We start from the raw sequence: 23,550 nt of genomic DNA, 5'->3' as shown, positions 1-23,550 counted from the left end.
GAGAGAGAGAGAGAGAGAGAGAGAGAGAGAGAGAGAGAGAGAGAGAGGGAGATTGATTCAGTTTCCTCATTGTAAAATAGGGACAATAACAAATTTTGTGGATTTTTAGTGAAGACTTAAAAAAGAAATCAAGCCAGGTAGGTGGGACAGCACAAGTCTACATTCTCAGTACACACAAGCAGAAAGATCAGGAATTCAAAGTCAACCTAGCTTACAAAGTATGATTCTCAAGACAAACATACATGGGTGATCCTTAGAACAGCTAGGTGTGGTGACAGCACATGTCTTTAATTCCAGCACTCAGGAGGTAGAAGCAGGTAAATCTCTATGATTAGCGAGTTCCAGGTTAACCAGGGCTGTATAGAGACCCTGTCTCAAAAAAACAAAAACAAGCCGGGCAGTGGTGGCGCATGCCTTTAAGCCCAGCACTTGGGAGGCAGAGGCAGGCGGATTTCTGAGTTTGAGAGTTCGAGGCCAGCCTGGTCTACAGAGTGAGCTCCAGGACAGCCAGGGCTACACAGAGAAACCTTGTCTCAAAAAAAAAAAAAAAAAAAAAAAAAAAAAAAGTCCTTAGAACACTCACTGGAATGTGCCTGGTATTCAATACATGTTACTCAAACCCAACCTCACTTGTTTCTTTGTTTTCTGAGACAGGATCTCATGCAGTCTAGGCTTTGTCTGCCTTATATTCTATCTCCTATGTGCTAGTATTCCAGTCCTATATCAATAAGTACCACTTTAAAATTTGTTAATTTTTTTTGTTATTTTTAAATAACAAAATGGGTCCTAATACTATTGCAAAGGTTGAAGTAGCTGACAAAACAACATATTTCTTTACAAATCTAAAAACATAAGATTCCCCTTAAATGCCCTTTTCTTCTGACTCCTGGCCTCTGCAAGCACCCACACTCATGTGTACATACTCACATACATACACACACACACATATACACATAATTTAAAAAGGGGTGGGGAGTAAACTCTCTGTTGAGTTTGAGGCCAATCTGGTCTACAAAATAGACTCCAGGGCAGTCAGAGATACACAGTAGTAGTGGTGGCAGTGGAGCACATCTTTAATCACAGCACTTAGGAGGCAGAAGCAGGCTATGAGTTCAAGGCCAGCCTGGTCTCCACAGCTATTTCCAGGACTACCATGGCTACACAGAGAAACCCTGTCTTAAAAAATAAAACAAACAAACAAACAAACAAACAAACAAACAAAAAGAATGGATAAAACAGAGTTAAGGAATAAATTCTAGACCCTGGTTCCAAAGGATAATACCAATTCTTTGTTCTCTAGAAAGAAATCTCCCAGTTGGCTCATATAGTACATCTAAATTATTGGAAACATCCCCATCCATTGGGAGATGACTGAATCATAAGAAAACAGAAATAAGATTTGTTTTAAGCATTCCCAACAGAGGTTTGGTGGGAAACCTTTACTGAAGCTTAGATGGAAAATATTTCACATGAGGTAGCAATACTAGGTTCAAACAGTGCCTGAACAAGTTTTTAACAATTTTTTGACACAAATGAGTAAATAGATTAAAGAATCTCATAAAGAAAACAGGGAATGTAGCTGTAAAAGAGAATCTGTAACAACCTCCTTATCGAAGAAGAAGGAAGAGGAGAAGGAGCAAGAGGAGGAAGAAGAGGAAGGAGAGGAAGAGGAGGAGGGAAGAAAGCACAAAATGGCAACAGTCTTCCTTTACCAGGGATACACTTCAATAACCCCAAGTAGGTACCTCAAATTACAGAGTATAAATCTATACGTTCTCTTATTGGTCTGTACATACCTATGACAAAAATTCATCTTTCCATTTAAAGATGAATACAGCTTCTGAGGGCATATGTGAATTGCAGTATGTCTATTAAGCCTATTATTACATTAAATTAAGGGTTATCTGAATGAACATAAACACTAAGATACCCAACCCTGATAAAAGAAATATCCATGAAGTGGCTTACAGGTAAGTGAAGATGCTAGACAAGGGGGTGATTCAGCCCAGGCAGGATGGGTTAAGGGAGCATGAGATTAGATCACCACAATCCTAGCAGCACAAAATTTCAAGTTTACAAACTAGACAGCACACGCCCATAATCCCAGTATTTAGGAGGCAGCAGCAGGAATGGTTTCAAGTGAGAGGTCAACCTTAGCTGACTAGTATGATCCCGTCTCAAACATAAACACATTACAAACTGCTTATTTCTGAAGCATTCTATTTAACACTTTCAGACAAAAATTGACCACAAGTAACAGGAACTGCAGAAAGTGAAACCACAGATAAAAGGGGAATATTGCTGAAACTGTGTCTCTTATACAGCCTAGGCTGGACTCTTAACCAGTGGTCTTCCTGCTTTCCAATGCTGGCATTCATGATATGAGTTACCACATCTGGCCTTGAAGATATCATTTACATAGCTGTTTCTAGGATTTGCTTTACAATTCAAAGGTGAAGAAATGGGTGGAGGTACAGAAGAAACAAAGCTGCCAAGACATGACTGTGTGATACTAGGCAAAGACTATAAACAGCACCATTCAGCTTTCTAAACTTATGGAAAAAAAATCAAGTGTATGAAAAATAGTTTTTTAAAAAAGAGTAGCCAAAGCACTCTGGAAGCTAAGGCAGGAGGACCAGTCATTAGTTAGAGGCAGATAGTCTACACAGTGAGACACAAAAGCAAACCAAAACACACAAAGACAGCAGCTAAGAGCAGAAGATGTTGTCTAGTATGTCTTAGTTCCCTAATATGATTCCTAGCATCACACACAGTCAGAGAGACAGGCACAGACACATAGACATACACACACCCCAGGTGGCTTTTAATTAGTCTCTGACTACTACTTTGAAAATTCAGAAGCCAAGAAGCTGACCAGACTACCAGACTTTGCCTACAAATCCCAGCACTTAAGAGGCTGAAGCTGGAGACAGATGGCTCAGTGGTTAAGAGCACTTGCTGCTTTTGCAGGAACTGTAGAAAGTGAAACCACAGATAAAAGAGGAAGTTTTGCTGGAGTTTGGTTCTCAGCACCCACATGATGGCTCACATCTGTTTCTAATTCTAATTCCAGGTTCTCTTCTCTATGGATGCTGTACATTTGTATTAATGTAGGTAAAACGTATACATCATTCACAACAGGTAAGTAGGGGGAGGGGACAAATGTTCATATAAGGGGACATTATTCACCTCTGAAACGAAAGTAAAGTATTTACAGTCTTCAGTATGTGTTAGCACTGAAAGCATTATACTAAATAAATAAAAATAAACACAAAAGGCCATATACTATGTAATATCATTTATCTGAGACGTTTTGTTTTAATACAGGATCTCCCTATAGAGGCCTGGTTGGCCTAGAGCTCAACCAGAGTAGCCTTGAACTCAAGAGCTCCACCTGCCTCTGCATGTGCCATGATCCCTTACAAATCTATATGAAATCTTAAAAACAGGTAGATCCCAGCAAGATGTGATGATATAATTCCAGTACTCAGGAGGCAGAGACAGACAGATTCTCAGTGGCACGTGTCTATACCAACTTCTTCAGAATTTAAAAACATTTTTTTCTCTAGGTGTTCTGTTTTGAGGCAGTGTCTCACTGTGCAGTGCAGGCTGTTCTGATACTCACTGTAGCCTTGTGAACTATTCTCCTGTCTCAGCCTATCAAATGCGAGGATTACAGGTATGGCCCACTATATCAAGTGTCTTTCACTCGTTTTTTGCAAGAGGGAACAAGATCCAGTCTGATGTTGCTTACCTGACACTTGTGAAACTGAGGCAGGAAGATTTTGAGGCTGAGGTCAATCTGGGATGTAAAAGAAGCCTTCAATTCTGGCCTAAGCTAGAGTGAAAACCTGTCTGAAGAACCAACGTAAATGAATGGGGAAAACGTCCAAGTTTCTATCTCATAACAAGAAAAAATTATTTTAAACTGGTAATCCAAGCTAGCCTAACTATGCTACCAGCACAAGAACCTTATCCCACCTATAGCAGCTATACAATTTACTTAACCTGTTTATGTGACAGTTCCTTGTATTTATTAAAAGTTCTTCCCAGAATTGTTTCCAAAATAAATGCACACTAAGTGCTTAGCACAGTGCCAGCCATAAGTACAAGTTATCAATGAAGTGAATATTATTTATTTGATGATGATGATTTGGAACAGTCTTGCTATGTAGTCCAGACTAGCCCTACACTTCAATCCTCCTGCCATGGCTCTCTGAGTGCTGTGACTACAGGGGTACACCACTCCTCGCCAGAGCACTGACACTCGTGCTGTCATGTTGTTTACCTGAGGTCCTGACTCCTAGTATCCAACGTTTGAGGGGAAAATCAGGAAACTTGTACATAAATTTGGAATCATCTAAGACTGTGGATAGTTTGGGTATATACAGTTTAGGTAAGATGAAGCCTTGTCAATCATCCTTAACCCATGTAAGACATTCAGTGCCATGAGTGCCTTCATTCTAAGCTCCAGATCAGTGTTTTTCAATCTATGGGTTTGAGATCTCTCTCTTTTTTCTTTTTTTTTTTTTTGTTTTTTGGAGACAGGGTTTCTCTGTGTAGCCCTGGCTGTCCTGGAACTCACTCTGTAGACCGGGTTGGCCTTGAACTCAGAAATCCATCTGCCTCTGCCTCCCAAGTGCTGGGATTAAAGGTGTGCGCCACCAGTGCCTGGCTGGGTTTAAGATCTGTTGGGGGTTGCATGTCTGATATCCTGCGTATCAGATATTTACTTTATGATTCATAATAGTAACAAAATTACAGTTATGAAGTAGCAATGAAATATTTTATGGTTCGAGAGGTCACCACAACATAAGAAACTGTATGAAGAGATCACAGCTTTAGGAAGGTTGAGAACCTCACTCTAAATGTACAAGTATATGTGCAACATACCTATACACTGTCTACTTCTAGAATCCAAAAAGAAATGGTAAGGAATGGATTCAAAAAAATAAATCAGGGGCTGGAGAGATGGCTCAGTGGTTAAGAGCACCCTCTGCTCTCCCAGAGGTCCTGAGTTCAATTCCCAGCAACCACATGGTGGCTCACAACCATCTATACTGGGATCTGCTGCCCTGGCACGCAGGTGTACATGCAGACAGAGCACTCATACATAAAATAAATATTTATTTTTTTAAAAAAAGCCAGAACTTCAAATACAGACCATAAGTCATCAGGCAAAATAACTTAGATTCTCTCTAGAACTGTATTTACTAGTATATTCCATTTCTTTATGGGGTGGGGAGTGATAGAGTTTCAAGTAGTCCAGGCTGGTCTGAAACGCCCTGCATAGGTCTGGTAAGACTGATCAGCAGGAAAACAAGAGCTTACCATCCAACAATACAAGCCTGTTGATCTGAGTTTAATCCCCCAGGAACCACATGGTAGGAGAGAACCAACCCACCAAACAGTTTCCTCAACTTCCAAGGCACACCAAAGCACACCGTTCCCTACAAATAAATATCTGTAATAAAAGCACACTTCAAACCCTATGTAGCAAAAGTTGGTGCTGAATTCATGATCCCCTTCCCTGTCCCAACCTTCTAAGTGTTAGGACTACTGGCACCCATCATCACACTGGCATACATTTTTCTTTTTTTTTTTTTTTGGTTTTTCGAGACAGGGTTTCTCTGTGTATCTCCGGCTGTCCTGGAACTCACTCTGTAGACCAGGCTGGTCTCGAACTCAGAAATCCGCCTGCCTCTGCCTCCCAAGTGCTGGGATTAAAGGTGTGCGCCACCACTGCCCGGCTACATTTCATTTCTAATATGATATCTAAAATGTTCATGTACTTGGCCAGATTTGTGGCAGCATGCCTATAATTCCAGTAGGCTAAGGCAAGATGATTATAAGTTTAAGGCCATCCTGGGCTATATAGGGAATTTTCAAGTCAATCTGGGCTACTTTTATGTAAAAAAGATACAGACACAAGCAGGCAGGCAGAGACACAGAGAGAGAGAACTTTAAGCCAAAAAAGAAACAATGTTTCAAATTTAACAATTTCTGAAGGCATTTAGATCAGATGGTTTATGTTAAGAACAGTTTCCACAGCCAGGTGTGATGGTCCATACCAATGCTTGGGAGGGTAAGAGGATCACTACCTCAGGGTCAGCCTAGGCTATACACACAATCTTGTCTTAAGAAATAGGGTTTTTGCCGGGCGGTGGTGGCGCATGCCTTTAATCCCAGCACTTGGGAGGCAGAGGCAGGTGGATTTCTGAGTTCGAGGCCAGCCTGGTCTACAGAGTGAGTTCCAGGACAGCCAGGGCTACACAGAGAAACCCTGTCTCGAAAAACCAAAAAAAAAAAAAAGATATAAAGTTTTTTTTCTCCCTTTATTTCCGTTCTAGTTTTCTTCTAAGTAGATTAGCTATTCTTACATGGAGCCCCCACCCCTAAAGTATGCAAATGATGAGACATAAGTTTACCACAGAATCATATCTATTATAAACATCTATGTTTCAAAGGACAGATGCATTCAAGGGAAACAAAATCAAGTGAGTCAGAGAGAGAACCACTAGAAATCAAGAACCAAAAAATAAAACAAAACCCAAAATTATACTTCAGTTTTACAGAACTGAGTATTTTAACTGTTTGGTGTCTAACACCCAGCCGTCAAGCTTCTGTCAGCTTTGGAATTTCCACAATTCTACCCTAAGCGACTTGAGTGTAATCCTGGGGAATATATGATCAATGACATTAACAGTACACATGTGGAAGGTGAAAAAGCCATGCAGAAGCCAGCAGCTCTTCTGCTATTTGTCTAGGAAAGATGATAATTTGGCAGATTAAGTAAGTTAGATACCAAGTTTAGGTGAGGATAAATGACAATGACATGAAACACTCCCTCCAACCCTCTCAGGTTAGTGGATTCAAAAAGGCATTGCATTAGATGTGTTCAGGAGTTTCCAAGAGAGTCTAAAAAGAGCAATGGGTATATACACATACAGAGAACATCAATACTGAGGTTTCTAAAAGAATAATTCCAAAGAGCATTAAAGACTGATGTTCCTGGGGCCAGTAAGACTGCTTAATAGGTAAGATGCTGGCTCACGTACCTGATGACCGGAGTTCCATTCCAGGAATTCATAAGGTGGAAAGAGAGAAGAGTCTTACAAGCTGTCCTCTGACGGGGACATGTGTGTATACTCGCTGTGGTGGTTTGAATGAAAATGGCCCCAACAGATACATCTCTTTGAATACTTAATCCCTAGTCCATAGAATGGTTTGGGAAAGAAGGATTAGAGGGGTGGCCTTGTTGGAGGAACTGTGTCACTGGGGCCAAGCTTTGGGGTTTAAAATGCCCATGCTATTCCCAGTTCTCTCAGCCTGGTGGTGGTGTCTCATGATATGAGCTCCCAGCTATTGCTCAAGCTCCCTCTCTGCCTGCTGCCATGCTCCTCGACTTGAAGATCATGGACTTTGACCCTCTATGAAACTGTGAGCCAAAATAAGTGCTTTCTTCTGCAATTTGCCTTGGTCACAATCTTTTGCCTCAGCAATAGTAAAAATGAACTAAGATAGAAGCTGGTACTATTTAGACCAGATTAGTTACAATTTCTTTGGGGGGGTGGGGTTTCGAGACAGGGTTTCTCTGTGTAGCCCTGGCTGTCCTGGAACTCACTCTGTAGACCAGGCTGGCCTCGAACTCAGAAATCCGCCTGCCTCTGCCTCCCAAGTGCTGGGATTAAAGGCGTGCGCCACCACTGCCCGGCAGATAGTTTCAAATTTAAATCAGTCTGAGCCCTCAAAATGTCTCAGCAGGCAAAAGTGCCTGAAGCCAAGTCTGATAACCTGAATTTGAACCCTGTACCCACACGATGGAAAGAAAGAATGGATTCTTGCAAGCTGTCCTGACAGCCATATGTGTGCACACCCACACACATAAAAAAAGATTAATTAAAATATAAAACAATAACAAAACCTCAGCAATATTCCTGCCTCTGGCTCCCAAACATTAGGATAACAGGCAAAAGCTGACATATTGTTTTCAAATTCAGACTACTGCTTACTTAATTTTTATATTGTAGTTTCTTAATTGAATGAGAACAACCATGCTTAAATCCAGTAAGTATTACATGGTTCACTTATGCAAAGTATTTATAACAGTACCAATTCCTAGGAGAGCAGTTCTCAGAAGAAGCATATGTAGCATGCAGGAGGGAACCTGGGTTTAATCTCTAAGCACCAAATACCAAAACAAAAAAGTGCCTAGAACAGAGTGTTCAATATAGTTTATATGTAGATATAGCTGTATATTCATTTTTATCCTGGTCTAAACAGTACCAGCTTCTGTCTGAGTTCATTTTTACTACTGCTGGAACAAAAGACCATGAGCAAGACAACTTACAGAAGAAAGCATTTATTCTACCATCATGGCTAAGGAGCATGGCAGCAGGCAGAGAGGGAGTTTGAGCAATAGCTGAGAGCTCCTATCTTGAACCACCACCAGGCTGAGAGAACTAATCAGGAAATATATATTTAATATATCTCTATTGTTTAATTGTTGTTTTAAGAAGGGGTTTCATGAGGTCGCTGCAGCTGGCCTATATAACAGCCTCAGAAATATTAAATGTGTTATTATGGAACACTGTCCTCAGAGCATAAATAAGCATTACCATCTTAATTGGAACAACTGGAATTACTTCACAAAAGACTCTCAGGATCAGGCCTGTTGACATTCTCTGATAGAGAGAGAATGGGGTGTCACTGGACTCTCACCTGGAACTCCAGCCACCCACTGTAGAAAAAAGACCCCAACCCAAAAACAAGCCACCTAAAAATCCAAATGAAACAAGAAGTCCTACTAAGAATGATAATTATTTCAGGTACAGGCTAGGTTTAATCATTAAATTACTTTAGTATGACCTGTCCCACAAGCATGGTAAGAAAAAGAGTTCTCCAATCTGTTACTATCTACTTGAATGTATTCTTTCTCATAACTTCTCACCAAAAGAACAAGTGACAAGTGTTCAGTGGACACCTGGGGCATCAACTTTGCCAGTGACAGAAATACTAACGTTCCTTACTTTGTTATGAAATAGCTTTAAGTTTGGACATCAAAAAGTACTTAAGCTAGCTTGAGGGGGGATGGTGTATATGTGCATGTCTTTAATTTCAGCACTTGAGAGACTGAGGCAGGCAGATCTCTGAGTTCCAGACCAGCCTGAGCTACATAGTGAGATCATGTCTTTAAAAAAAAAAATGCTTTAACAAGTAATGCCTCACTGGACTAGGCTGACCTCAAACTCACAGATATACACCTGCTTCTGCCTCCCAAGTGCTGGGACTAAAGGAGTGCACCACCACTTCCCAGAGCTTCACAGAATGTAAGCATAGTATTGTCCAAGAAAAAAAAAAAAAAAGAATGTGAGAAGGATCTGTTTTACCTTGCTATGACTGAACTATTAGCATTTTACCAGGACATCTCAAAACCCTCTTACAAGAGGCAGCAGGACAGATGAAGTTATTTTAATTCTTAAAATATCTTTAAGTAAGAAACTATACTATTTTCATAAGGCTGAGAACACTCTGTCAAAAAGCGCCAGTTTCTGAACTCTCCTGCAATCACCATCCCTGCCCTCAGCCCAAACCTACCCACATGACAAACAGCAAAAAGGAAAGATCTCTTTCCTCAACTCGGATGTTTTTCGCTTCCTCTATCACCAGTTTGCTTTTCCTAATAGCTCAGTGACTAATAATTAAAGACGAAGGAAAGAAGTGTAACAGTAAGCCGGGCGGTGGTGGCGCACACTTTAACCCCAGCACTTGGGAGGCAGAGGCAGGTGGATTTCTGAGTTCGAGGCCAGCCTGGTCTACAGAATGAGTTCCAGGACAGCCAGGGCTATACAGAGAAACCCTGTCTCGAAACACACACACACACACACACACACAAAAGAAGTGTAACAGTACTTTAAGATACTTTCCTCACACACAAACCGAATTGGGAAAAAAATTGTCTTTTGACTGACCATATTCTTGGTGCTTGCCCGCGGGGAAGCCTCAAGATAAGCAGGGAATTTCCTAGACAGTGAAGTCTGCAATGCCAGGGGCCTCGGGGTCATTCTTCTACTATTTCAAAACTATGTGTTCATTAGAGCCACCAGATAGTCTGTTAATACTAACGAGAAACACCATGAGGCTGGAGGTGAGGGATGAGGAGCCAAGTCCAAGGCATCACCATAGCGCCTCCCTTCCTGCGCGGGGCTCGCGCTGGTCGCCAACGCCTGGCGATCGCGTTCTCGGCCCAATCCACCGAGAACTAGCTGGAGCTCCCTTCTCCCCTCAAGTCTGACCCTAAAAACAGTGAACCACCACCACACCCTCTTTCTCCTTGGGATATCGTCCTACCTGTCCCGCTGACCAGCTCCCTCAGCTACTTTCCAGAAGACTCATCCGACTGCTACGGCCACTCCTCTCCAGCCCCCACAGCTCTCGGACTTTACAAGATCGGACCGGGTGCGCGTGAGCGCGCATGCGCCCCGAGGACCTGTGCGCCTGCGCACTCGCAGGGAGACGCGGGGCAGGCACACCTCTACCTCTGGAGCCTATCACCGCAGAGGGCGTTAAATCTCCTGCCACGCAGGCGGAGATGCTGGGAACTCACCGGTTAACCCTACCGATTCTCCCGTTGGGGCGTTAATGCAACCATCATCCCTGAAGGCAGCCTTGCTCGGGACGCTTTACTGTTTGAACGCCTAGGAAAAACTACAAAACTACTACTGCCAAAGCCTACAGGGTGTTTTGGCCTGTTTAAACCAGGGAAATAGATGCGTAAACACATTTCAGTTAACAGAATACGGTCTCAGAAATTCCGAGGCGCCTTTGGCCAACAATGAACAAAACTTTTATTTTGAGGAATGCCTGTAGGATTGACGCAGGAAGTTACTCTTAAAGTCACGAAGGATAAGTAGGCGTTCCTCCGGAAGTCCATGAGATAACTGTTTTCCTGGCTGTGGGAACAACAACGCCGCGCCTTCTGGAGTTTCTTTAAGTTCATTCTTGTTAGAAGTTTAAGAGTTCACTTTCTGAGACAAAAGAAAATGAAGGCGTGGTAGCTCACACCGAGTAGTCCTCAGACTGAAGCTGGAGGATCACTTGACCTCTGGAATGTAAAGCCAGACTGACAATTTAGTGAGATCCTCTTTCAGAGTACAGATTATCAGTGGGTGGGGGAGAATAGAAGAGCTCTTCTACTCCTGAGACCATTGCCATCCGGCTAGGAGATCAAGCTAGGGAGAAACCTAGATCTTCAAAGGTCTTGTAAATTTTGGAATAATAGGCATAGTTTGGAGAAGAGTGAGAAATAGAAACATTATAAAATGCTTTTGGGTGGCGCATGCCTTTAATCCCAGCACTTGGGAGGCAGAGGAAGGTGGATCTCTGAGTTCGAGGCCAGCCTGGTCTACAGAGTGAGTTCCAAGACAGCCTGGGCTATAAAGAGAACCCCTGAATGTTGTGTTTTATTAGTTTTTATTTTGTTAGGATAAAGATAGGAGAACTGTAGTATGGGAGAAAAGACTCGATTGAGAAAAACAGTTGAATTTTAAAAAATCAAGGGTAGGGTTTATAAAGATCTTGATAGAGTTAGAGCTGCAGTAGTCAAACCACTGATGAGAGTTGGTAGTACACACCTTCAATCCTAGCACTCAGGAGGTGGAAGCAAGGGGATCTTTGTGAGTTTGAAGCCATCTTGATCTACACAGTAATTCTTTGTCTCAAAAGTAAATAAATAAAATTATGGGTTGGAGAAATGGCTGTTCTTCTACAGGACATAAATTCAGTTTCCAATACCCACCTGGTAGTTCACAATTATCTGTGACTCCAGTTCCAGGGGCTCCAAACCTTCCTCTGGCTTCTGTAGGCACAGGTACAAAGGTGGTGCACAGACATTCATACAGACTAAACACCCATACACATAAAATATAATTTTTAAAAAAATTCAATGCTGGTAGGTGGTTTAGGATAGTGGTTCAAGCCTATAATCTCAATATCAGGAGGTGGAGAGGTAAATTAGAAATACAAAGTTATCACTGATTATATAGTGATGTTGAGGTTACATTAGCAACCTGAGACCCTGCCTCAAACAATAAAACTCGTAGAACTGAGGCTGCCAAGAAGGCTCCCCAGGTAAAGCACTTTCTCTCAAGCCTAAGGACCTGATTTTAATTCCTGATTTAGATTTCATATATTTGCATGTCCTCTGATTTCTCTATATGAGCACTGGGTGGGAAGCATGTTGCCATACACACACGCAAATACATACATACATATATATTATAGATAGATGATAGATAGATAGATAGATAGATAGATAGATAGATATCCCAAGACACTAAGAAGAAAGGAACACTCATGGAAGACAGACTAACCCACACAGAGTTGGGGGAAGGAGAAATATTCTCAATGATAATGATGAAATTTATTTGTAAGCCTGTATGTTTGGAAACAGGAAGTTCACTTTTCTGAGAAGTCAGAGACAGATCCTTTGCTGATTAGAAAAGTGGTTGCAACTTTAGGGAAATTGAGACACTTTGGAGAGTTGTAGAATTGGATAAACTGACAATGAAAAGGAGGACCAATAAGCAGTTGAGGTCTGTAGCAATGAACCCAGAAGTTTGTTTTGTTAGTCTTTCTTAAATCACTTCTTGAGGGCAAGAAGGAAGAATATATATGGCTGTATACAGTTAGGGCTGGGATAATTATGGATTTAATACTGTAGTTCTCAACTAGGGACAGTTTTGTCCTCCAGGGGTACATTGGGCAGGGTCTGGAGAGTTGGGGAAGCATTATCTTAGAATTCACTAGACAGCAACTGATAACAGTTATCTGCTTCAAACTGTCAATGTTGTGAAATCCTGGTCTAGGGTTATTTTGGTCTTCACTTTTATTGGCTTTTGTTGAACTATGGCTCTGAACTTAGAGCAAAGCACTTCTGTAACCTGCCTTTAAAGGAAAATAGAATGAGCAGCCTAGCAGACTTGAATGCTTTAAGGACTTGTGATGTCACAAATACACAATTGGAAGAATTTCCTAAACCTTTAGAAGGAATCTATATTTATACATAAATAAAGGTAGCTATTTATTTTGATTCGAGGCTTTAACGGTTTCCTTAAATGGACTTGTTGCGGTTTCAATCATATATAAGTAGCTACACTCATTATCAACTGCAATGTAACTGTTCACTAAAGTCAGTATAACAGGATCCCAAAACGAACAGGAATGCTCCAAATTTAACAATAAATCAAACATCCTAATTTTAACTTTAAAAACTAACATTCCAAGAAAATATTACTTAATCTAAAATAAAAAATTATTGTCCGGCAGTGATAGCACACGTCTTTAACCCCAGCATTCTAAAGGCAGAGGTAGGCAGAGCTCTGATCTTGAGACCCACTTGGTCTTCAGACAGTTCCAGGACAACCAGAGCTACACAGGGAAACCTTGTCTCAAAAAAACAAAACAAAAATAAATTATTACTAGCTAGGCTAAGATTTAAATTTAGTTCTGTCCTTTGTTGAAACAGTTTCACTTTGTATCACAGTAACTATGTAACAGCTTTGTCTAGCCTTGAACTCGCATTGCCCTCGGCTCTTCACCTCCAGAATCAGGAGTGAGCTACCAGGCCTAACTTGAGATCTATCTGTTCAAAAATTTCACAAAGAAGGAATAGTTTTGAAATTTAGTCAAGACACTGCCATAGCAGTGGAGTGGAGGGCTTAGAAAGTAAGGGAAGTCCAGAAAGAGCTTGGAAAATGAAAAGAAAAAGAAAGAGACTGAATGAAAGGGAGGTGCAGCCAACCGGTTTGTGCAAAGGATCTATCTCTGTTCTTCACGCGTTTTGAGTAAGGCCGCTTGTCTGCTGTCCGTTGTTAACTTCTTATGTTCAAATAAAGCTAGATGGTTGAAAAGGGCGGATGGGGTGGGGGTTGGGGGGGAAGAGAGAGTGCGCTGAGCTGCGTGCGCTTGCGCGCTTGCGCGATGGTGGTGGTGGCGGCGGCAGTGGCGGCGGCGGCGACGTCAGTGCCCGGCGGGGAGCGGGTCCCAGGCCGCCGCCGGAACGGAGGCTAAGGGGGCGTCTGGGAGCTCCCTCGCCGGGCCCTCGGCTGCCGGATGGCGTAGGAAGGAAGGGCTGTGAGTGTGAGTATGGAGAGTCCGGCCTGGTTGGGCTTATTGGACCCCGAGGGTCCGATGGTCTGCCCCTTGGGCATGTGGTGGGGCTGAGCCTGCACGCGTCTACGCTACGATGCCTCTTCTGACCCGTGTGGGTTTAGGGTTTATGGGTGAGCGTGTGTCTGGCTTCTGGGTACGGATTCTGGCAAGGGCAATCCGATTCTGTTCGCAGCTGGACGCGTGGCTTCGGGTCTTTGACCTTTGGGGCAGGCCCCGACCTCTGTCCGCCTGGGGTCTAGGAGGAATCTCAGCCTTAGTCTGCTGTTTAAAGGCTGTTGGTTTCAAGCCAGGGCCATCTCTCAGCCTTCTGAGACTAACAGTGTCGCCTCTTTTTTCCGCTTTTGAGGACTCTACTTTTGGGATGCGTCTTAGCAATGTACTAGCAACTAGTGGAACAGTATGTATCCATTTAATTTAGTACGATCTTGGTGCGTAATTGTAGAGACGAGACTCTTGCACCCTTTCCCATTTAAGTCTGTTAGGTATAGTCATCTTTGAGTGTAAAATAAGCCATCTTTTTGGGGAAGTTCCAGATTTCACTGTTGTGTGTGGGATTTTTTTTTTCAACTTGGAAGCAGATTAGAGCTCTAGCCACCATAACGGTTTATATTAAGGTGATTCGAACCACAGATTAAATAAGAACCAAATTCTGTTCTAAAACCCCAGCGGGGAATGTAACGCCAAAAAACGAAAGAATGGATGATCAGACTCATCTAGGAGTTACTTAGCCTCCACTTTGCAAGCACTGATTACATACAGGTGTGTCTCGGGAATTCAGCGAAATGGTTGAATTGTATTTGGCAGCACTTTTCACATGAGGAATTGAAATACTGGTAGTGATTTGTTGAAGTTTTCAGGCTGTGAAACTAGTAAACTTCATCTAAGGTTGGAGCTGTGCTCATCTTTTTCTGGTACGACAAATTAGACATTCTAAGCACTCCTTCGAAATCGGACTGAACTATTGGGTACAGAAAAAGTAGAGTTTATTTTGATTCATAGTTTTGAGAGAGAATCTGGCTTATGTAGCCCAGACTAGCCTCAAACTTGAGATCCTGAGTTCAGTCACAGTGCTGGAATTACAGATACATGCCCATCTTAGTTTTTTGTTTTGTTTTCTTTTTTTTAAACTAGAGAAAGGGTCAAGATAGATTTTTGAAGAGAACTTTAAAATAGCCGAGAAAGAGAAAAGGTGTGAAGGAATTTCATCAATCTAGTTCAGAACCAATTGCTTTGACACAAAGGAAAGTATTTTAAAAAGAAAAACCAAATAGTTACTGTACATCCAGATTAGAACAAATTCAAGGTTGATCTGTGAGAAAAGCAAGGAACATTGAATGGCTTGGGACAGATCCTTTGGTACTCAAACCCAGGATGACTCAATGGGAACAGTTTGTGTGTTGTAAATGGGTTGTGGAAAGGGAAGTTGAGAATTTGGATAGGAGCCCTAAACAGACAAGTTACATTACTCTAACTGCTCATCTAGGATGTAGAGTTGCCGGTGAAAAGCTTACACTTTGTTGCTATTGTTGTAATCTGAAAGGCACTATCAAGAAATATGAGCTACCAGGTGTATATTAGAGGACTTGTATCAAACAAGAGGCCAAAAGACCCCCTGGAATGGCTGGAGTTACAGATGGTTGTGAACCACCTATGGGTGCTGGGAATTAAATCCAGGTCTTCTGGAAGAGCAGCTAGTCCTCTGAACTACTGAGCCATCTCTTCAGACACCCTTCACTTGAAATTTTAAAGATTGTTTATGTGTATGAATGCTTTGCCTGAGTGTATGTATTTTTGTATGCTATATGTGCCAGGAACCTACAGAGGCCACAAGAGGATTTCAGATCCCCTGGAATTACTGGCTATGAGATACCATGTGGGTGCTGGGAACAAGTCCTAGGCCCATTGCAAGGGCAGCAAGTGCTCTTAACTTCTTCAGCCTATCACTTGGATTTCAATATGTTACTAAAATTTGCTCTGCTGTTCTTTGTTGTTTGTTTTTGCAGTGCTGGGATCTGACTGGTGGGCCTCACCTTGCTAAGCAAGTGCATTACCAGTATTTCCAGTCCTTTATTGTTTTTACCCCTATCTATATTATTCAATACTTAGTTGTTTGTTTTCTGTGATAAAGTTTAATGAAGCTAAGGCTGTCCTTTAACTCTATGTATTTCCCAAGTGCTGAAATTATAAGTAACCACCACCATGATTAGCTTGTCCGTTTTTTTGTTGTTGTTTTAAGAATACTGTCTCTCTCCCCCTCCCCCTCCTCCTCCGTGTCTGTGTGTTTATCACTGAGCTACTTTCTACGTTTCTTCCCTTCCTCTTTTTGAGACATGGGTAGGTCTCTCTGCCTTGCTCAGGCTGGTCTTGAATTTGTTTTCATTCTGTGCCTCCTGAGTAACTAGGAGGGCAGGAACTTACCATCAGGACAGTATTTGATTCAATCCCCAAAGGGTACATGTTTGACTACTATACATCTTGAAGTCTCTTTTAACATACAGCAGTTCTTTTCTTTCCTTCCTTCTTTTTTTTTTTTAAAGATTTATTTATTTTATGTGAGTACACTGTTGCTATCTTCAGACACACCAGAAGAGGGCATCAGATCTTATTACAGATGGTTGTGAGCCACCATGTGATTGCTGGGAATTGAAGTCAGGACCTCTGGAAGAACAGTCAGTGCTCTTAACCACACTGAGCTATCTCCCAGCCCCACTATTTTTTGTTTGTTTGTTTAAAATTTCTTAGCTATATAGCCACAGCTAGCCTGAACTCATTAGGTAGACCAATCTGGCTTTGAACTAGCTCAAACCTGTAACTTGCTTACCTCAACCTCCTGGTGCTGGAATTACTAGTGTGTGCTACCATGCCTGTTTTATGATGATCTAACACCTTAAACTGGTACTTGCTTTGTAGACCAGGCTGGCTTCAAACTCAGAGATCTGCCTGCCCAGTGCTGGGATTAAAGGTGTCTGCCTTCACACCCAGCAAGTGATAGTCTTAATATCATATCAGTCTGTTTTTATAGTTGCTACATTCATAATTTTATGATTTCTAATAAAGTCATGCCCAAGCACTTACATATTGAAGTGCATATTTTATAGTAAATCACATTTATCTCCTTTGTTTTTTGTTTTGTTTTACGATTGATTTGTTTTATGTAAGTACACTGTAGCTGTCTTCAGACACACCAGAAGGCCATCTGATCCCATTACAGATGATTGTGAGCCACCATGTGGTTGCTGGGAATTGAACTCAGATCCTCTGGAAGAGCAGTCAGTGCTCTTAACTGCTGAGCTTTCTCTCCAAAACGCCCCTTTGTTTTTTTTTTGTTGTTGTTGTTGTCTTCGTTGCTTTGTTTTGGGGATGGTGTTTGTTTGTTGTCCTCCCACTCCATGTTTCTCTGTGTAATAGCCCTGGCTGTCCTGGACTCTCTTTGTAGACCATACTGGTCTCCAACCCTCTGAGATCCACCTGCCTCTGTACCCCAAGTGCTGGAATTAAAGGAGTGTGCCAACACACATGGCTCTGCTTTCTTTTTAATTAGCAAGTTATATTATGGTTATGTTTTAAATTTTAATGTGCCAGTTGGAAGTTGTGCTTGAATGTGCCCCTTAGGCTCATCTGTTTGAATGCTTAGTCACCTGGGAATGGAACTTTTGATAGGATTAGGAGGTGTGGCCTTGTTAGAGGAAGTATGTCACTGGGGATGGGCTTTAAGATTTCAAAAGACTATGAGAGGCCCTCTCTCTTTCTCTTCCCTGTCCCCTTCCCTTCCCCCTCCCTCCTCTGTTTACAGATCAAGATTTAGTGCTTAGGTTTTTCTCTAGCGCCTCACCTGCCAGCTGTCACGCTCTTTGCCATGATAAAAGGACTAAGCCTCTGAAATTGTAAACTAGCCTCCAACTAAATACTTTGCCTTGGGGGCTGTAGAGGTAGCTCAGCAGTTAAGAGCACTGACTGCTCTTCCAGAGGTGCTGAGTTCAATTCCCAGGTGGTGCCTCACAACCATCTGTGATGGGAATCTGATGCTCTCTTCTGGTGTACAGGCATACATGTAAATAGAGCACTCATACACGTAAGTAAATCTTTATATCTTGTTATATCTTTGATATCTTCACAGTTATAGAATGCTAAAGCAGGAGTATAGTTTGTGAAACTGGGTAAAAGATCTGTTTAGTGTTTAGGGTAGAGCCTTAGGCCTACTAACTAGGCAAGCCTTTTACTGCCAAGCTGCTTCCTCGGCCCACATTTTATTTTTGCAGTGTTAGGGATCAAAAACCAGAATTTGATTCATATTAGGCAAGCAAGCATTTCACATAAGTTATATTCATAACCTCAAAAATATTTTTTGTGACCCAAATAACATCGTTCATAAAGTAGAGAAGACAAAGATCTCTGCTCATCCATATTAGCTGAGTAACCAGGAGACATTGTGGAAAATATGCAAAAGGCTTGAAGGAGGAAAAGGGGAATTTTCCCAATTATATCAAGACACCTGTTTCTACCCAAATGGTAGGCTGTGTCCCATATCTGCCAAAGGGGCTCAATCTTCATGTAAAATATAAATGTTGGAAGCTTTTTAAAAATCATTTAATTTTAAGTTTATGGGTATTTTGCCTTCATGTATGTCTGTACACCACATGTATGCCTAGCATCTACAAAAGCAAGAAGAGCATACCAGATCCTTGGAACTGAAGTTATAGCCACTTGTGAGCTGTCATGTGAGTGCTGGGAGTTGAATCCAGGTCCTCTGGAAGAACAATTGGTGCTTTAAACCCTCTTTAACTACCTACTCTAGAAACTTTTTTTTTTTAAAGCTTATTTGATTATATATGTGTGTTTTTGAGTGTGATTTTCTGCATGTGAGTACAGGTGCTTGTAGAGGCCAGAGGTGTTGGACCCCATAGAACTGGAGTTGCAGGTAGTTGTGAGGTGCTTAACATAGGTGCAAGGATTGAACTTGGGTCCTCTGCAAGAGCAGTAGGTGTCATCTTCAACCATGAGAGCTTTTGGTCAATGATGAAAGAATATCTCAAAATCTCAAAAAAGCAAGCACAAATAAACAGAAGCTACCAACAGTTTGTACATTGTCAAACATCTTTGGGAAATTGTATTTTTCTTTGTTTGTGTTTTTGTTTTTTGAGACAGGGTTTCTCTGTATAGCCCTGGCTGTCCTGGAACTCAGTCTGTAGACCAGGCTGACCTTGAACTCAGAAATCCGCCTGCCTCTGCCTCCCAAGTGCTGGGATTAAAGGTGTGCACCACCACTGCCCGGCAGGGAATTGTTTAAAAAAAAAGTGTTGATGCAATTCCAACCCGAGGTTCTTCTAACCTTGATGCTGAGATCCACGGCAGACCCTGTTTCCACTTCTAGGCCAAGATTGGTCAGTTAAAAGTGATGCTATCATTTTATATCTTGAGTGGCTGAACTGATACTGGCCAGCAGTTTGCAAAAGATTGTTTCTTGGGAGACCACTTAATACTCTTGCAGAGGACCCAAATTTGGTTTCCAGCACCGACAACAAATGGTTCATTTACTGTATGTATCTCCAGCTCTAGAGAATCTTTTCTGGGTTCCAGCAATATTTGTACTCACATGCACATACTGCTGTTCAAACACACAAATACGTATAACTAAAAGTTTTTCAAAAGATCAGTTATTGGTGCAAACAATCATAAATGTATTTGTACAAGTTGTCAGCATCAAAGTTCTCCAAGCAGAAATTATAAGTAAATTTAAATTTACTTTAAAGTTACATTAAAGTAAGTTAAAAGAAGAAATAAACATTTATTTTTGTTCTTCAACTGTTCTTTTTGCAGAAAGGGTGTGTATCTGTGAGTGCTTGAGCATGAGTAGTGGTATGGACACGTATTCATGTGAAGTCTTGTGTTTCCACCCTGTTTGAGTCAGTCTCTTTGCCATAAGTCAGACTACCTGGCCTACTACAGACTTTGGAGACTGTCCTGTCTCTACCTCTCATCTCCCTGTAGGGGTACCCTGTATACTAAAAACTTCCTGCCGGGCAGTGGTGGCACACGCCTTTAATCCTAGCACTTGGGAGGCAGAGGCAGGCAGATTTCTGAGTTCAAGGCCAGCCTGGTCTACAGAGTGAGTTCCAGGACAGCCATGGCTACACAGAGAAACCCTTGTCTCAAAAAACAAAACAAAACAAAAAAACTTCCTTAGCCTAGAGGCCATGTACCTTTTTACTTTATAGTGAGACCTACTCTGTGCAATGTGAGGCCCTCCCAGAAGTGTCACTCAGTCCAGGCGAACTAGAGGTAGGTAAGGGGAGAAACAGACAAGGAGGCATGGCAAGGACCTAAGCAAAGAAATAACATAATCTAGATTTGAATTTTTTTTTTTTTTTTTTTTTTTTGAGACGGGGCCTGACTGTGTGGCCTTGGCTAGCCTGGAATTCACCTGCCTCTGCCTCCCAAGTGCTGGGATTAAAGATTAAACACCACCGTGCTACCAATCTGTTATGAGACTCTTCAGCTATGGTTTTGAGAAAAAAAAAAAAAAAAGTCCAGGAGAGTAAGAATGGAAGTTAGGGCTTACACCAGGAGGCTGTGCTATGACAGCTAAGAGCTCGGCGGTGGGAAACGTGGAGAGCTGGATGGATTTCAGTAGGAGTGACAGGGTTTATTGCATGGGGTAAGAGGGAGTCCTTCAGTGGTGACACTCAGAAGTTGCGTTTTTGTGTTTTGTTTTGTTTTGTTTTTAAACTTTGGTAAAAGCTGGAATTTACATTATTCAGATTGAAAGATTGAGCAAGGGGCAAAGTGAAAAGTGAATTAAAGGCAATATCTGGAAAAGTTACTAAGTGTTATTTCCTTGTTGCAGGTTGACATTGAATGCTTTAGATCTGGTCACTATGGTTCGAGAACGAAAATGCATATTGTGCCACATCGTGTATGGCTCAAAAAAGGTAAACAACTAAGAGACAGCACTTGGATCATCTAAGATAGTTAAAACTTGATAGTTAGAAATTGAGACTGTTAAAATTTATCTTGTTTGTTTTGCTGTGCAACACTAGAACACTCTCTGTGTACACTGACCTCAGACTGTGGTGCTCCACCTGCCTCTGACTCCCAGACTCTAGAGTTACAGCTTAGCTGTCACACTACATATACAGTGCTGGAGAACACAGTCATAGTCTCTGCATGTTAGTCAAGCATTCTTAGGTAGTCTACCAACTAAGCTATAATCTGTTCCCAGCCCTGGGTGAAAACAGCTCATTCATGCTTTTTCCCCCCCTAAGTCAGTCTCAATCCAGGAGTGGTTTTTTTGTTTTGTTTTTTTTTGGGGGGTTTTGGGGTTTTGGGGGTTTTGGGGTTTTTTTGGTTTGATTTTTCGAGACAGGGTTTCTCTGTGTAGCCCTGGCTGTCCTGGAACTCACTCGGTAGACCAGGCTGGCCTCGAACTCAGAAATCCGCCTGCCTCTGCCTCCCAAGTACTGGGATTAAAGACGTGCGCCACCACTGCCGGGAAGGAGTATTTTTTAATTAGTGTCAAAAGCCAGTAACTATATTATTAACCTCTACCTAGAGTTTAGGGTACTTGAGTATATTACTTAGAGAACTTTAGTTAGCAACAAGTTAAAGAGAAAGCATCGTAAAATTCAGGCTAATTGAGATTTTATGAGTTTGTGAAATTTTACTTTGTGTCTACCTCAGGGACCTCTATGTGTACTTGAGAAACAGTCTACCTCTTAGTTATATCCTTAGTTCCCAAAGTATGTACTTTTTGATTCACAGATGTTTCACAAATACTGCATTTATTACATTCACTTGCTTTTTGTGTGTGTCCAGGCTCAAGAAAAGTGCAGTGCAGCCAGGTGCAGTAATGCACATCTACAATTCCAACACTTGGGAACAGAGGCAGGAGGATCTTGAGTTTGAGGCCACCTGGTCTGAATAGAGACACGACCACTAACAGACAAGGTGTAGTGTAGCAAAGGTGCTGTTGACAGTATCTTAAATGTCCACAGGTGGAGCATACAGCACAGAGGCAAAAAGAACCAAGTGTGGGAGGAGGAGGACCACTATGTGCATTATGTGTGCAAGTGTAGGTGAGGTTTCATGTGCCCTTGCTGAGCCTTTGTCTGTAGGTGCCAGGGATTCAGCTCAGATCCTCATACTTGAGCAATAAATGCTCTTATCTAATCGCTAGATCTCCCTAGTCCCCCCCAAATAAGCTTTTAAAAAACAACATATTTTTAGATTTTTAAAAAAATTTTATGTGTATGAGTTTTTTGCTTACATGTCTGTCTGTCTCTCTGTCTGTGTACCACATGCATGCCTGGTACTCAAAGGGGTCAGAAGATGTTCCAGAACTGTAGTTATAGGTAGGTGCTGCCATGTAGGTGTTGGGAACTGAACCTGGGTCTTCTGGAAAAGCATCCAGAGATCTTAACTGCTGAGCCATCTCTCCAGCCCCCAAAGCAAAGTTTTTTAAACTAAAAGAATTTGCTTGTGCTTCAAGGAAATTGCTTACAATTTCTCACTTTTGGCCTTTATTCTTTTGTTTTGAAAATAGTAGTTGTTTGTTTCAAGTTTTTGTTCATTTATTTGTTTTGTCTCTTTTTTCCTTGAGCACCTCATTACATAACTGGCTGGCTTGGAATGTGCTCTGTAGACCAGGCAGGCCTCAGACCTGCATGGATCCTCCTCTCTCTCTTGAGTAAGGAGATTACAGGAGTCACTGTGACTGGTTATTGATGGAGTTTTAAATTCTGTGTCTTTAACTTGACTCAGTTTTCACTGTGTGTTGTTGTAGTTGCAGAAAATCACTTATGGCTAGAAAGAGTCACTTGTAAAACTCTGTCCAGATGTAGCTTTTGTAGAGATAGAAAGGAAACAGTCTTTAGTAAATCATGATTTAAGGGAAGTGTTTCGAAACAGCTGTCCTCTTTATCACAGAATAGAAGATAGAGCAACAATGGGCTGTTGAGTGGTTACACTGTTTCTGACAAGTGTGTCTATGATGAAGAAATGCATCAGATATTTACAACATAATATGACATTTTGTGTCAGATCTTCCTGGGTTTGAGATCCAGTTTGACTACTTGGTTATCAGAGAGGCATCTTTTCACATTTACTTCTGTGCTTAGCTTTGTACATAGGGTATAATAAGCACTTGAGGAATACCTGGCGAATGAAGGAGTTAATTTCTCTACATCCTTCAGTCTTTATGAAGTTAATAGTTGTAATATTTTTGTGGTTTAAGTGGGAAAATGTTTGAATCAGCACAGGGTATAGTATACAGAAACCATCAGTTATTACTCTGTATGTAAACAGCTGTTCTCTAACTATAATGAGATATTTACAGCTCTTTAACTTATATGTGCCTTCTTTCTTTTGAGGGGGGGTATTGCT

General features: G+C 41.6%; 2 protein-coding genes across 5 annotated transcripts in view; one reads left to right on the top strand and one right to left on the bottom strand.

The window, feature by feature from the left end:
* Snap23 (synaptosome associated protein 23) overlaps positions 1–10,482 on the bottom strand; it is a 32,762-nt gene extending 22,280 nt beyond the window's left edge. The window contains exon 1 of one of the 3 annotated variants that reach the window (XM_028767173.1): positions 10,351–10,482. The gene's annotated coding sequence lies outside the window, so the exon portion shown is untranslated. The remainder of the gene's footprint in view (positions 1–10,350) is intronic. The other 2 variants (XM_028767175.1, XM_028767174.1) reach the window with 2 other exon arrangements.
* A 3,538-nt stretch (positions 10,483–14,020) lies between these two features.
* Positions 14,021–23,550, top strand: part of Znf106 (zinc finger protein 106) — a 52,083-nt gene continuing 42,553 nt past the window's right edge. For both annotated transcript variants that reach the window (XM_028767141.1, XM_028767140.1), the window contains exons 1-2: positions 14,021–14,139; positions 21,017–21,101. In XM_028767141.1, the coding sequence (XP_028622974.1) occupies positions 21,048–21,101 (54 nt within the window). In that variant the 5' untranslated portion in view covers positions 14,021–14,139; positions 21,017–21,047. The remainder of the gene's footprint in view (positions 14,140–21,016; positions 21,102–23,550) is intronic.

Source organism: Grammomys surdaster, unplaced genomic scaffold, assembly GCF_004785775.1.
Source record: "Grammomys surdaster isolate TR1022 unplaced genomic scaffold, NIH_TR_1.0 170, whole genome shotgun sequence".
Taxonomy (NCBI): Eukaryota; Metazoa; Chordata; class Mammalia; order Rodentia; family Muridae; genus Grammomys; species Grammomys surdaster.
This window is presented reverse-complemented; position numbering and strand designations above follow the sequence as displayed.